Source organism: Rousettus aegyptiacus, unplaced genomic scaffold (assembly GCF_014176215.1).
Source record: "Rousettus aegyptiacus isolate mRouAeg1 unplaced genomic scaffold, mRouAeg1.p scaffold_m13_p_1, whole genome shotgun sequence".
NCBI classification, from domain to species: domain Eukaryota; kingdom Metazoa; phylum Chordata; class Mammalia; order Chiroptera; family Pteropodidae; genus Rousettus; species Rousettus aegyptiacus.
In genome coordinates this window covers 164313027-164329053 of record NW_023416284.1, presented here as the reverse complement: position 1 = coordinate 164329053, position 16027 = coordinate 164313027, and the positions used below count along the sequence as shown (strand labels likewise).

Sequence of the window (16027 nt, the reverse complement as noted above, 5' to 3'; positions counted from 1 at the left end):
TGGAGTAGACAGTGTTCCTTTTAGGACAGTGGCCCACGCGTCCAAAAACCAGAAGCAACATGTTTTCTGTTGTGAAAACAAAGCTACTCAAAAATTTTTTTGCTATTTAAATTGCTAGCAAACATGTAACTGATATTTCAGTAAAATGTGCTTCCAATTTTTGAGTAACTCACATTTTTCTTCTTGAACATATTTTCATATTATGATGATGCTGCCTCTGAATCTGTAATTTAAGTGTAATTTAGTTTGTGGTAAGGAAAGGAACAAAGTTTATAATTGTTTCTAGTCTGATTTTAAAATATTCCCTTAATGACAGCTTTCAAGCTTTTCAATATGATCTTTTCTGATGAAAAAATAAACATGAGAGGGAGCTCCCAGATGAAAATATATTGAGAGGAAGAACTCTATGGTGCATTTCTTTTATTTTAATAGAATACTAGAAATTTTAGTTTTCACAGCCCAGTTGAGGAATTTAGTTTTAATGATGATGTAACAAAATATAATATGAGATAGAAATGAGCGTAATAAAAATCCTGTTTTTTAAAGTTAAAAGAGAATAAATAACATTCTACTGTGTTTCCTTTAAGGAGGCAATGTTCCTTGTATAAAATAAAAAATTCAACTTGAGAGAGGGAAATTTGTTTAAATATTGTATTTGATTTTTAATATATAAAGTAGTCCATTGATTCATTCTTATAACTTGCCTCATTAGTGAGTAATGAAGTGCTTCAAGGATGAAGTTTGAAGTGAGCCCCTTCATTTGCAAGAAATTGACATACTTCAGGGGCAATTGAAGTGCTGGGGGACATGTTGTGGGTAGACACACATAGCAATGAGAGAAATAGACTCAAAGAATTCCAACCATAGTGCCTAGCGGAGCCTCACAAAGACCGAAAATAGAGTGTGATTCCAAGGGACTTCAAGTTCTAGGAGTTTGCACACCTTTTCACTGGCATAATGACTATTAGCCCTCTCGGTGTGCCATTTCTGTTAGTGTCCACTCCCTGTTGTCATTCTGCTTCCTTATGACTGGACATACTCTTGCCCTTGTTTTATGACTTCCCTCTCTGGGCAGACTTTGAGTTTGAGATCCTATGGCTTATGACCTCAATCTCTCTTTAGTTCCCAATTAAAATTTCTGAGAGCAAGAATCTTATTGCCTCAACCTGTCCCTGTCTGGGCAAAGCTTTGCATGTCTGACTGAATCATGGCTGTTGGCCAACATATGGAGTAGGTGCCCTTCCTCCCAAAGTCTGATTATTTCTTGGTAAATGGGATGGGGAAGGCACCATGTAGTTCAAAGATGGTCTTTCCCCCGCCCCACCCCCCAACAGGAAGCATTTTGAAGCCCAGTCCTCAGTAGGGGCTGTGGGAATGGCAGGTCCATGACTGATATGTCCAGCACAAATCAACTGACAAGGTTGTTGCTCTTTTTATTCACAGGGGGCTGAAGAACCTAAACTAAAATGGGAACACATCGCTACCCTCACCGCAAGCCTCAGAGAATTTGTGAGATCCACGGACCGAAAAATCATAGCCAGCACACTGTCGAAACTGAAATTAGAGCTCGACTTTGACAGCCATGGCATTAGTCAAGTCCAGGTGGTACTCTTCAGTTTTCAAGACGCTGTAAGTATGATTCTTTGCCAATGTTTTTCTACATACTGCACCTAAAATTAGTCAGAATAATAGGATGAGATGTAAGTTCTGTTATCTTTTATTTCTTTAATAATTCTGATGAACTCTCTTCTCTTTGGATGATAAATAAGTGTGAGACAGTTGCCTGTCAGTGTACTTGTAAGCATGAGATTTGTTGTTGTGTGTGTTTGCATCCCCCAAAGTTAGATAACAGAAATTGAACACCATGGAAAGTAGTAAAACTCATAAACATCTCCCATGGCTGAATTTCTTATGAAATGAAGTGGGTCACTGCTTATTTTGGTGACTTTAGCAAGAGAACCACTTTAGTCATGCACTTTCTAATTCTGTATGAGAGATGCCATCTAGTGGTCATTGAGAAAAATGTAACTGAACAGATGGGAATGGCCACTGCTGAATCGAACCCCCAATTTTTTTTTTTTCAGTTTTTCTTTAGTTTCCATTCAGAACATGTTAAACATGCTCATTTAATAAATATCCACTATTTTTTCTAGCCATCAATATATTTCTGAGTACAGGGCATCACTGAATGAAAGTTAATCCACACAATCTCATAAGACAATGCTAAGGATTCCTCTCTCAAATTGGGTTGCTATGAACACAGATTGGAAGTCAGACTTCCAAAAAACATGATTCAAAACCATGTGTTTTTCTTGAATGAGACTTATTTGTGCAACTTTGTACCAAAAAAGCCTGAAGCCTCTTCCAGAAAGCCCTTACAAGGTATAGGAGATTGAAACGAGAGTTCTTGACAGTGTCTGGTATGAATAGGGAAGCACTCTGCATAATTTTATTTAAATTCCAAAAATTAGTTCACTCTTAATGTGTTTATTGCTCCTATGTAGATGGCACCTTGATCATTATATTTGGAGCATCAGATGGTCCCTAATTTAAGACCAAATTGTAATTCTTCAATAGCTACTAATGTTCTCTGAGACTGTGTAAGCCACCTGACTTTGTGCTATACCGTAGGTAGGGACAAGATTCCTAACTAGATAAGGTCATGGGAAACGAAAGCAACTGACAAAGCCTATCACTGATATCAAATGCTAAAGCATACTTATACTGCAACTAGAAAGACCCAACCATCTGCAAATATAATGAAATAGTTTAATGAACTTGCACTTACCCATACGTTTGGCTTCTAGCCTAAAGGTTGGAAAGTAAATTGGCCCGTAGAATTCGGATTGAGAATGGTTTAGTTGTAATCTTGGGTCTTATGCCTGGAAACACACACTCACACAAACACACATACACACACAAACACGCATGCATGCACATATACACTGCTCTTTATTCACTCACTGTCTGGAATGAGAAGGAACTCAAAGAATGGGCTCTGTGTAATATATCATTTTTAAAAAGCTATGAGGAGCAGGTCATGCTTACATAAGATTCCCTCTTCCAGTTTACTGTGTGTGTGACTCTTGAGAGAAATATTTTAGTTTACCAAACGTTATACCCAAATAAACAGGAAAATCCTTTAAGAAATGAAGGTACCAGGACAAACTCATTCTGAAAGGATTTTCTAGAATAAGTGAGAACCTGGCAGTGGTTTACTTCTTTGGAAGCAGCTACTTTGAGGAACTCCTGAGACCCATTCCCTTCTCAACTGGGGGATTTTGATGAAGATGGACCAAGGGCAAGAATGAGCAGCTGGAACTCCAGCTTTTGGCATAGGATTGCAGCTAGGTCACCTTTCCAGCTTCCTTTAAGATCTCTTGTTGGATATCTATTGGGAAAAGAGCCTCTTTTCTTAGAGGCTGGAGTCAACCAGCAATTAGTAGAGTTAACCCAAATTTTAAATAAGCCTCTCTTAGCCTTATGATAAAGGTTATTTTTAAAAGACATTGCATATGGTTTTTGCAAACAATGGAATATTATTCATCCTTATAAATGAAGTTCTGGCACATTACATTAAGTGAAATAAGCCAATCACAAAAATACTATATGATTCCACTTACATGAGATATCTACAGTAGTAGTATTTATAGAGACAAGAAAGAGAATGGTGGTTGTCAGGGGATAGGTAAAGACAGAGATGGGGAGTTATTGTTTACTGAGTACAGAGTTTCAGTTTTCCAAATCGAAAAGAGTTCTGGAGATGGACAGTAGTGATGGTAGCACAGCAGTGCGCATGTATTTAATGCCACTGAACTGTACACTTAAAATGGTTAGGTTTACAGCTTATGATGGTACATTTTATATTATACATATTTTACCACAGTTTTTAAAAAGGAAAAAATAAAGGTAATGCATATATCTATTTCAGTATCTATTTAAATTTAAATAGGTATGTGAAATATTACTAGTCACTTTAAATGTGTGAAATATTACTAGTCACTTTACAAAGATACCCTTACAACAAAGCTTTAAAAATTTGTTTTTAATTTATTGGGGTGACTTCAGTTAAGAAATAATTGTGTTGGTTTCAAACATACAATTCTGTAATGCATTATCTATATATTGCATTGTATGTTCACCACCCAAAGTCGATTTCTCTCCATCACCATATATTTGACCCCCTTTACTCTTATCTACCTCCCCCCAGCCCCCATTTCCCTCTAGTCACCACTATACTGTTGTATGTGTCTGTGAGTTTTTGTTTGTCCTGTTCATTTGTTGCTTTCAGTTTTATAACCCACAGATGAGTGAAATGTTATGATTCTTGACTTTTTCCATCTGACTTTCTTTGCTTAGCAAGAAATTCTCAAGATTCATCCAGACATTTTTAATGTGAACAGTGTTTCTGGAATATTTTAACAGATTATTCCTCTGTTTACAGAGATATAAACAACTATGGGAAGGAAATCACGCGTGCACTGTGGCACACCTGGAGATAGCACATACGTGCTCATTTCTCCATTTTCTTGCTTTTTCTAGTTTCCAGAATACACTGAAGCACTTGGATGTGTTAAACAGGAGAATCATAACATTTAAGGACAGTGTTTACTTATATTTAAAGCCCCTTGGACTTTTTTTCCTCCTTTACCTCCTATACCATCCAATCCACAGACATCACAAAAGGTGGAAGTTGCTTGCTCTGAGTCCCAGTAAAGCACCATTCCCATTTAACTGCACTGCCTTTCATTTAAGTAACATATATCATTGGCTGACATGGGGTTCCCTGAACTTTAGATTGAAGGGATAATTTTTCATTTCTCAGTGACATAAAGAAATAATTCACAACTTAAGGTGAAGAAACCATTTTGTTATTTTGTTGTTAAATTGTCATCCAAATGCTGGCACCAGCTAGGTTATTTGCAATCAAAAATTATAGTGAGACTAAATGTCACTCTCTTTCTCCAGGTCAATAAAGTCCTTCGGAACCATAACATTAAGCCACACTGGATGTTTGCCTTAGACAGTATCATCCGAAAGGCGGTGCAGACAGCCATCACCATTCTGGTTCCAGGTCTGGGATATTTAATTACTTTGCAAATATTTAGTGTTTGATATTTTATATTACTGTTTATCATTCATGGTGTTTCCTTTCTACGTTAGCCTTTTTAAAAAAAACTTTTCAAAACCAAAAAATAACATTTATCTAGGGCATGCAGTCTGAGCAGTTGTACACCAAACAAAATGTTTACTATGAATGAGGAAGACTCGCTTCCTTGTCTTTAAAGAGCATATTTGGATATGAAGAGAGAGAAAACTATACAGGTGACCCAAGTACATATGCATTTCAGTGTACAGATAATCTGTGCCCACAAAACACATCTCTCTTGTCTTTTATCAGTGGTTCTCAAACATACCAGTGCATCGAATGATGTAAAGAGCTCTTTAAAATTACAGCTTTCAGAGCTTCATCCCAGAATGAGTGAGAATCTGTTGGGGAGAAATCCAAGGAATCTGATTTTACTCCAACTCCAAGTCATTTTGATACACAGCCAGGTTTGGGAATCACTGGTCTAGAAGAATCCAGCTATATTTGCAGTGACATACAAAAGGGGTAGTGTTGATGAAACAAGGTTTTATGGAGTAAGCAAGGGTTGTCTTTATACTCTATGGCAGACTTCCAAAGTATTTTGATAGTCTACCCAATAATAAAAGAAAATTAAGCAAAGCTCTTCCACCATATATATGTATATATGTGTGCATGCATAGATAGGTTTACATACATAAATTTGAAATATTTCTATTGTACTATTTTGTACGTATATTACAAAGCATCCTAAAGTAAAAATTTTATAAGGTAAATATGAAGTATTTTGAAATTTAGATTATTTATAAATGGTTCTATAACCATCCACACTTCCAAGTTATGGAATTCCCTCTCTTCTCTCAGAATACATTGTTTGACTTGAGAGTGAAGCCACCAGTGTTAATCTTTATATTAAAAATTAGTAAACTTTAATTTATTTCTCATGTAATAAGGAAATGTAGGTAGAAGTTCTAATATTCCTGAATGTGTTGTTCCCTTTACATGGAGCACCCCTCACCCATGTCCTTCTCTAGCCTCATACCTTTGCATACTTGAAACTAATAATAAAATTGAAAACAAACAGACAAACAAAAAGCACCTCCTTGTTGAGTCCTGACCCACCACAAAGTCTAAAGTAGGCTACCTGTGATTCTCTTTCCTTAGAAATGGTTTTTCCCCATCTGTGATGTTTGCCACAATCTGAAACTGCTCTTATTTTCTTGTCTAAGAGCTGTTTACCTCACCAGAGGATAACTGTTTCTGTGCTTTATTTTATTCTGTGCTGAGAATATTGTCCAGCACAGTACCTGGAAAAAAGTAGACCCCTCATATATATTGGTTGAAACAATTGGTAAATGAAACAATTGGTAATTGTAACAAATTAGGGTAGAAATTCTGCATAACTTAGAAAAAAATCTAGAGAGGCTTTAAAACAGATGACTAGCAATTGGGCGTGACCCTGAGGCATGTAAAGCTATGTAAACTTAGTATAATGCTCTAAGAAAATTAACAAATACTTAGTATTTAGATGATTTATCATTTAAAAGCGTGGATGTGGGGGAAGGTACTATAGAGGGATTATATTCTTAAATGATACGGGGTGAAAGTGAATAGTTATGTATCAGTAAAAAGAATAGGTGGAAGCCAGAGTTAAACACAGTAGTAACCTAAATTGAGAATGCCCAAATGAGGAAAAGAGAGAGAAATTATACTTTGAAATAATTTAAATAGCTTATAAAGAATCTGTTAATCTAATTTTTTAAACCTTTTTTTAAAATAGATTACCTAAATGCAATGGAGTATATCCCGGAACTGAGAAAAAACATCAGTGTAAAACTGGTAGAATCTGAATGAAGTCTGTAGGTTAAGCTGTAGAAGTGTGCCAATGTTCATTTTGACAAATATATCATAGTTACATAAGACGTTTGAAGGAGCTGGGTAGAAGGTATATGGGAATTCTTTGTATTATCTTTGCAACGTTTTTGTAAATATAAAATTCTTCAAAAACAGAAAGTTTAAAAAACACACTGATGATCACACCATAAGTGAAATGCTGTTAAATTCAGGGAGAGTGACAGGGAGGCATGTTTCCTCGCCTGGCTGTCCCAGTGATGGGCACTGCTTTAACTCAGCCTATGTGTAGAACAAGGCACATTCTTTATGAAAGGAGTTTGCTAAGGAAAGTTACTTGTCTTTCCGCTGTGAAGTTGGTTTCTTTGAGGCCACCAGGAGTCTCAGATAACAATTAAAATTATTATTTGAAAGGATTTTTTTTTTAGAGGAAAGTTACATGGAGGAAATATTTTTTGTATTCCTTTTAGGGTAGGGGAAGGCAGTATATACCATACACCATGATAGAAACGAGGAAATATATGACCAAGGTGAACTGATTCCAAGCATTTGACAGTTCCATAAAGTTTCCAAATGTCCCTAAAGGTTTTGTTATACAACTAAGATTCAAAGAAATTACATTAAAAATGCCTGTCTTCATATTTCCCTGATAAATATTCATTTTAGATGACAACATGCTTTAATTAACCAACCAATTTTTGAAAGAAATAAAGGAAAGAACAAATTTAAAAGTATACCATCATTAGCATATATATTTCCTAGATCTGTTTGGGGCAAGAACCCATATCTTGGTTTCTAAACACCATTTCTCTAATAAAAGGAATCATAGTTCCTTGGAGAAATGGTTGATTCCAGGCCTGAGGCAGGAGAAACACAAGACCAACCTGGAACATCTTGTGATGTCAAAAGTAAGGAAAAGTACCCCCAAAAGGAAGGAAGCTTATTGGAGACAGCTGAGGGAATTTCCAAAAGTCTAAGTCAGAACAATTTGAGCAGTAAAATAAAATAAAACAAAATAATAACAGCATTGGATTATAGCACATAGAATAAACAAAATCCCTATATGTCTATACTGCTATAAGTAATTAAATAAATATACGGAGGAGAAGGGCCAGCCCTTTTTTTTAGTAGAATTCCAGTTAATAAATATAGAAGGAATAAAAGAAATAGGAAATCACCATTAGGCAAACAAAGCAGTAATAGTTACTATGGGCAAGAATTATCAATTGCTGCTAAGATTAGTAGTCAAAAAAGTGATGAGAAACAGGACATTTGAATGGACTTGAAGTATCCCCCCATAAGACCTTTACTAATTACAAAGAGTAAACTGTGACTTTACAGTGGAAGAACCTGGCAGACACCCCTTTTACCAAGTGATCAGGATAAGCATTGCTAGTAATAAGACACATCAGCATCATGTACCTCCTGGTATGATGCACTTAGAAGGGTACTCTTGTGTATTCTTGCCAAAAATGCATAATCTCAGCCTAATCACAGCAATATATTGTTGAACAAGAAATGAGAGACATAGTATGAAATAACTGACCCAGTACTCTTCAAAAGTGTGGATGGAGGTCATGGGAGGTAAAGAAATGCAAGAGAACTGTCACAGATTGGAAGACACCAAGGAAACAGGACAACTAAATGCAATGTGTGATTCTGGATCAGTAAAGGACATCAGTGGCAAACTGGTTAAATTCAAATAAGGTCTGTAGATTAGTTCATAGTATTATATGAGTGTTAATTTCCTGGTTTAGCTAATTAAGTTAATTAAAATGTTAAGTTTAAGGCAGTCTTTTGGGAAGGGTATATGGGAAGTCTTTTTGTAACTTTTCTGTTATTCTGAAATTATTTCAAAATAAAGAGTAAAAAATAAAGTGCTCAAACTTCTTTCTTCCAACAGGAGCACACAGAGCAGAGAATACAGTGCAAGCTCCTTATGAATTTTTTTTCTCAGGCTGTTTTCTCACCTGTCATCAAGAATCAGCCCTTAGATCAGCAGTCCCCAACCTTTTTGGCACCAGGGACTGGTGCTCCTATGATATTCTCATGCCCGACGATCTAATGTGGAGCTGAGGCAGTGATGGTAGTGCTAGGGAGCAACTGCAAATAAAATGGAACTTCACTCTGGCCTGCCACTCAACTCCTGCTGTGCTGCCCTGTTCCTAACAGGCCATGAGCTGGTACTGGTCCATATCCTGGGGGTTAGGGACCCCTGCTTTAGATGATTGGCAGCATTAAGTATCTGTTGTTACTCTTCAAGTGCAGGCTGTGGGTGACCAGATGGAGAAATGCTGAGCATAGAGACCACGTTGGTGGTACCTAGGTGGAGAGAACTGATAATGTAGGCATACTTCCTATAGTAACGATAATTTTAAAAACTACTTAGGCACTTGGTATTACTACCAGTTGTTAAGCTGAATCAGTCATGCACCCCATGTCCACATTAATGTAAAATGACCAGTATTCTGTACCGAATGAGGATCTTAATGCAAGTATATGCTGCCCTGACAAGTATTGTGATTGTATTTGGCATCATAAATACCCTGTGCTACAGAAGTTTGCTATAGTTATTTTCCTCTGGGGAAATAACCAGTTGGGGTGTAGCGTGGGGTAGGGAGGTGGGAATAGTATTGTTGTTTAATTCCATCTTGCTGTTCTGGAAACACGTGCAGGCTCTAATTTCCCACACGTGAGTTTAAATCCCATCCACTCTTACAGGCCCCCGGAATCTCTCCTTTCTCCTCATCCTTGGCTCTCTTCTGACAGTCCACTCTGCTTTCCACAATTCTCAGAGGCCTCTGGGCCACCATTTGAGCCTCTTTCTCTCAAAACCTCTCCCTCTTTCTACGCTAAGCCAAGGTTTTCCCCTCCTCCAGAACCCTGCTTAGGCCCCTCTGCCTCTGTGAATCCATCAGTGACTAAACCACTACTGGCATTAGTCACTGCAAATGGGCCTTATTTACCACTTAAACTCTTAATACATGCACGTGTGAATTATACCTGTAGCTAAGTCTCTACCTGAGAGCATGTAAGATGTTTTACTGTATTAATTTGTACTTACAATTTGATGTTATCTTTGTACATGATCTTAGGGCTCTTCTGTGTATTCGTTCTAGTTCTCCTTTAGATTATTATCTCTGAGGACAAAAACCAGATGCTCTATCTCATTTGCATATTTTACAGTGTGTGGTTTGATGATATGGATACTCAGGGAGCCACCGTGAAATACCAAAATAACAAATATTGCATTCACTTACAATTTTCTACTTTCTTCAGATTATCTGAGAGAATTTTTTAGTCACTTATACATATATAAAATGATAATTTATGATAATTTAAAGTATGCATAGTTAGAGAAATATAAAGGGCCATTTAAATATAATAATAAATATCAGAAATTATCCCTCCCCAAAAGTGAGATGATAGCCAACAGAACAGTAAAACTGTTAAATTGTTTTTATATCTCAGTGTAGAGATCATAAAAAAAAAATTTAAGAAGAATTTTAGAAAATTTTTAAAGGCCTAATCTTACGTTTGAATTTCACGTAGAATTTTACTTTATTAAATTATTTTTAAAGTAAATTTTTAAAATTATTTTATTCACTTCTAAATACAGATAATCCTAGTAGAACAACTCTTCCATTTTCCCAACATTTTTGAGAGGTTAATATGTCTTAGCACCTATGCTAGGTGCTGGGTTTACAAAAGTAAACACCTGATTTTGAGTCAACCCTACTATAGATGAATTAGGAAATGTGATTTTGGAAAGAGAAAAGGGATAGTGCAGAAAGCAGAGTAGAGGTAGAATCTGGTTAACCTTAAGAGATAAAGGGCAAGGATATGGAAAAGTTGGAACCCTTGTGCGCAGTTGGCGGGATTTTAAGATGATGCAGCCACTATGGAGAACAGTATAGTGGCTTCTCAAAAAATGAAGAATAGAATTACTATATGTCCAGCAATTCCTCTTACGAGTATATATACAAAAGAATTGAAAGCAGGATCTCAGAGAGAGAGATTTGTACACACAAGATCATAGCAGCATTATTCACAATAGCCAAGAGGTGGAAGCAACACAAGTGTCCATTAACAGATGAATGGAGAAACAAAACATGATATTACAGTTACAGTGGAGGATCATTCAGTCTTAAAAAGGAAGGAAATTCTGACACATACTTACAAGATAGATGAACCTTAAGGACATTATGCTAAGTGAAATAATCTGTCTCAAAAAGGAAAAATACTGTGTGAGTCTACTTATAGGAGGTATCTAGAGTAGTCAAATTCATAGAAAGTAGAATGGTGGTTAGCAAGGATGAGGTGAGGGCCAAATGTGGAACTGTTGTTTAAGGTTTCAGTTTTCAGGATATATTGTTTCAGTTTTGTAAGATAAAAAAAGTTCTGGAGGTTAGTTGAAAAACAATACACATACACTTAACACTACTGAAGTTTATATTTGGAAATGGTGGAAATTTTAAATTTTATGCCATGAACTTTTTACTCCATAAAAATAAAAAGTAAACAAACAAACAAAAAACAGAGAGAAGAAGTTAGGGCTACATCATTCTGGCCCTAAGGAGAGTACTCTGGTTTTCATTATGTGTAAAAGATGACTTCTTTTTTATTTTTAAATTATTGAAGTGACTGCCCAACAGGAATATCTAGGAGGTGTTAGATGTAATAGAATCAGAGCTAGAAATATAGTTTGTTATCCACACATTACAAATATTTAACCTTTATAGGTTTTAATGAGCTCATCATGGAGAGTAAGTTGAAACAAAATAGTGAAGGGTAGAATTCCAGGATCCAGCTTTTAAGAGCAGAGAGTAGGCAAAAAGACTCAAGAAGAGAAGCAGCAGCCAGAGGTTTAGAGTAAAATACTATACACATGTCCAGTAAAGTAAGGAAAGAAAATTAACCTAGTGGATTTGGCAACTGGAGGTCTTTGGTTGCCTCGCCATAGTGGCTGTGTTGGAGCCCTCTGTCCCACCCTCAGGCTCTTAACCTCTGGTTTACAGATCCTTGGGACAGGCTTCAGAGAGTCTGTGAACCCTTAGGAAATCTAGGCAAAATGTCGTGCGAATGTGCTTTTCTTCTGGGGAGGATCTGCGTGGCTTTCCTCAGAATCTCGATGGGTTCTGTGATCCGATAAAAGTTTCATGGGCCATAGAATATGGAACAAGATACAGTATTTCTGCTACTGTGATTTCACTTAAATTATGAATTTAAGTTCTTTTCCTGGGCCATTTTGAGAATATAATCACAATTTATAATATTTTTTCTATGGGAAGGTATCTTGCTGAAGTAACTTGCAGATGAGCTCATGTATAGAGTGCTTACGTTGGAGACGTGTAACTTTTGGACTTTAAATTTCTGTGGTTAGTCAACAGGTTAGAGTAGGACACACATTAACAATCAACCAAATATTCAAAAACAGACATCTTACTAGAGAATATTAGCATGTGTGGCATTTTCACTACCCTCTCCATCCCCTCACATTTTCACTGTTACAGGCAAAAGGCATTGTCTACTTCCATTGGATTAGATAATCTGTCTATATCTCACCTTCCTTATTTCTAAGCAAAGTAATAGTTGCTGGATATTATATAAGCTCAAAAAAAAGGAATTTGTATAAATAAATTTTTATATTCTCAACAAGTATTTACATAATTGCCTTTCTGATTTTAGTCTTTTTCCTACATATCTTATGTGCAGTGTGAACATTTTTCTTCTATTTGAATTAGATCATTCTGAATTTATATATCTTGTGAATGTTACAAATTCACTAGAAGACTAAACCTGAATTAATACTCAGAAATTCATCCTCACTTTTGGAAAAGAAGTTGGAAGGTGTATTGTATTGACAGCAGGGGAGATGACATTCATGCCTTAAGTAATTAAGGCAATTGGTCATATTTTATTAACACTGTTGATATCGTGCCTCGCAGAACTAAGGCCACATTTTAGCCTTGCATCTGAGAGTGATACTGCGGATCAAGAAGACCTGGATGCAGAAGAGGACCATGAGGAACAGCCTGCAAATCACATTGCCCAAAGACCTCATGCCATCATTGAAGATGCTGTGGCTACCTCAGGGGTGAGCACGCTCAGTTCTACTGTATCCCATGATTCCCAGAATGCTAACCGATCACTGAATGTACAGCTCGGAAGGATGAAAATAGAAACTAATAGGTAAGTCCTTTCCTGATGTGGGTGAGTTTTTTTTCTGACATTTATATAAGTGTATGTATGTTGAGTCTATTTTAAAGTTTGATCCATGTAAAATATAAAATATGATTGATTCCTTTATCCCATTCATGTAAACTTGATTTAAAGCCTTTCTTTATAAAACAAGAGAGATTTATCTTAGTCTTTTTAGTCATGTTCTGCTTCTGACAAGTCAAGCCTTCGGTACCTTTTTCTTGATCACTGCTTTATCTCCAAGTGCACTGAGATTTTCAGAGTAACTTCATTGTAACTTCATAGAGTGGCTTGGATGAAGACTGAGAGCAGCCTGGGCCATTCAACAGATAGCTCAAAGACAGAAAGCCCATGCTCTTGAAAGCCTTTGTTTTGGAATATCAAGTTCTTTCAGTTCATGTGGTAACAGAACCCACATGATCAGGTTATTAAGAAAACAGTAAATATTTCCTGCTCTTCACAGATGTTGGCATAGTTCAAGGTCTGAATCTTTATGATTTATAGCTTCCTGTGCTGGCTACAGTTGACATGTGGGCAACTGACTTTATGACTCTACATTTATAGTGAAAACTTTTTTTTTATTATTTTTTAGTAAATCAATAAAAGTTGTTCAGATATTTAGAAACCTTAGTTGAAAATACTAATTATTCACCAAGGAGATAAAACATTTATTTCTAGTCATAAGTTTAGAATTTTAAGGTTAAGCTTGAATACCAAGCTTAGTACGAGGACTACAAAGCTCATCTTACATTCAGAAACATGAATTTGTTTTGCATGATTAAGTAAATCTATACATGTATTCTGTCTTTACATACAGAAATCTTTCTGAATGAAGGGCAAGTGGCTCTATGACTTCCATATCTCAATCTTGACCTCCGAAACCCAGTTCTTTACTTATCATCTCTACTACTTAATGGAAAAGAATTTGAATCTTTTCTGCTTTGAGATTTCTGTCTAAATCTCTTGTGTCCCTCATTTTCTCCTGTTCTCAATAGTCCAATTATGGTACTCCATCTATTGTAGTAGGTGTTAACTTTAGTCACTTCTCTTTGGTTGACTCTGTTGCCCCGTCCTAAATGAAGTTGTTTTTCATACACCTCTCTGATCGCTAGAGAAGGAAAGTTCACTCATTACATTAGGTCCAGCTACCTCACCCGCCTCCTTCTACCCATGGCTTCTAGTCATAATTATACAGAGAATAAAGCTACTTTATTTACCAATGAGCTGGTATATTTGCTTTTCTGGGCCTAAAACTTTCTGTCTACACACCCTGGCTTATGTCAACAGAGCCTGCCTCTACTAAGTGCAGCATTTTCCTTCTCTCCTTAGCCCATTTGAGTTACCCTGTCTTACTGCTCCCCATGCTCGTGCCATCTGCAGTCCCCAACAACTGCTTTCTTCAGGTCCTCACATCTCTTTCCTGAGGATTATCAGCTGGCTGAGTGCATGCTCCCCACATCTGCCCATCTCTTTTGAAAGACTGACATTTGCCACATTTAATTATTACAGAAACCCACATATTTACGTATTTACACTTGAATCTGTATCATCTACAGGATTATCAGTCTCCTTTTTTCTTTTTCTAGGAATATCTCCCACAGTTTCTCTAGCACCCCGAAAAAAATGAGACGAAGCACAATGTTCACTTCATTCATGATTTAAAGAAAGAGCAGCTGCTTCAGTACATACAAGCACTAAGCAACAGAAATCAGGGACTGGTCATGTCTATGTTGGTCCTTGTCATTTCAGTTGACTATACTTGATATATTGAAGTACATTTACTGCAAAAAAAAAAAAAAATGTGGAGGAATTGTTAGTGTATTTTTAGGAAAGTGTAGACTTTGTGTTAGAAATCTTAAGCTTATATTTAGAATAATCACCAGTGAAGGTAAATCAGGTTTATCCAGCTCTTGATTATTAGATCATCCATAATACTAAATGGAAAAAGTAACAAAATGGCTTTAGAATATATGTTTTACTTATATTTAAGGATCTGTTTACGTAGAATGTTCTGAAAATAATTCACACAAGGTGTTGGGATAATAATGTGAGACAATAATGCAGAGTTAGTTAAAATCTAACTCAGGAGGAGCTGTATGGTTATCTAATTTTCTTCTCCGACCCCACCTATCCATGTTAAAAAATTGACCACAGGGCAGATCCTTGCCAAACTTTTCTGGAACTGAGAGGCAGGCAGTTGAGTTAGTTTCGAAGGCCTTCCCTACTAACTGAAGACAAAGTAAAAATAAAACTGGTAGACTGGATGTCCTTAAAATAAATAATTTTGAGAGGTGGATTTGAGACAAATGAGGAGCACTGTCAGTACTTTGTTTCCAGTGTTAAGTTCTGGCTTTTAAAGATAAAAAGAGAATAATATAGTGTAGATGAACAAAGGTTAAATTCTAGCAAATTTCATTGTGGTCTTTGAAAAAACAAAAATATGCCATCACTTTTCTATACATGTAAATTAGCAAGGAAGACAAAAATATATACTGGACCAAAGAATTGCCAACTTAAAAATTCATACTGAATTTGCTGTACTTTTCTTTGAGTATCATTCCTTTTGGAGTGAATAAAAGTCTCCCTTAATCCTCTGCCTCTCTCTTGCTGTCAGCTCTTTCTTACTGCTTGATCCACCTGATAGTGCACTGCTTACTCCCATTTGTCTTTAAAACAACCTCTGTTCCCCAAACCACCTTCTCTGGTGGCCTCTCATTGTGTTTTCCTTTTGTCCCACCTCTGCTACCTAGTCAACAAATGATTCTTTCTCCTACCTGAGAGCCTCATGTATCTGTGTCCTGTTGAAAAGGGGTGGACGCTGGGGAACAGGGAAAGAACCTCTCCTGAGCCCTGGGAGAGTTGATTCCCAGGGCCTGAGGCTGCAGCAGG

General features: G+C 36.5%; 1 protein-coding gene across 2 annotated transcripts in view; it reads left to right on the top strand.

Moving 5' to 3' along the window:
• MAP3K5 (mitogen-activated protein kinase kinase kinase 5) overlaps nucleotides 1-16027 on the top strand; it is a 167972-nt gene that overhangs the window by 144559 nt on the left and 7386 nt on the right. For both annotated transcript variants that reach the window (XM_016165843.2, XM_016165845.2), the window contains exons 24-26: nucleotides 1444-1629; nucleotides 4969-5074; nucleotides 12886-13129. In XM_016165843.2, the coding sequence (XP_016021329.2) occupies nucleotides 1444-1629; nucleotides 4969-5074; nucleotides 12886-13129 (536 nt within the window). The remainder of the gene's footprint in view (nucleotides 1-1443; nucleotides 1630-4968; nucleotides 5075-12885; nucleotides 13130-16027) is intronic.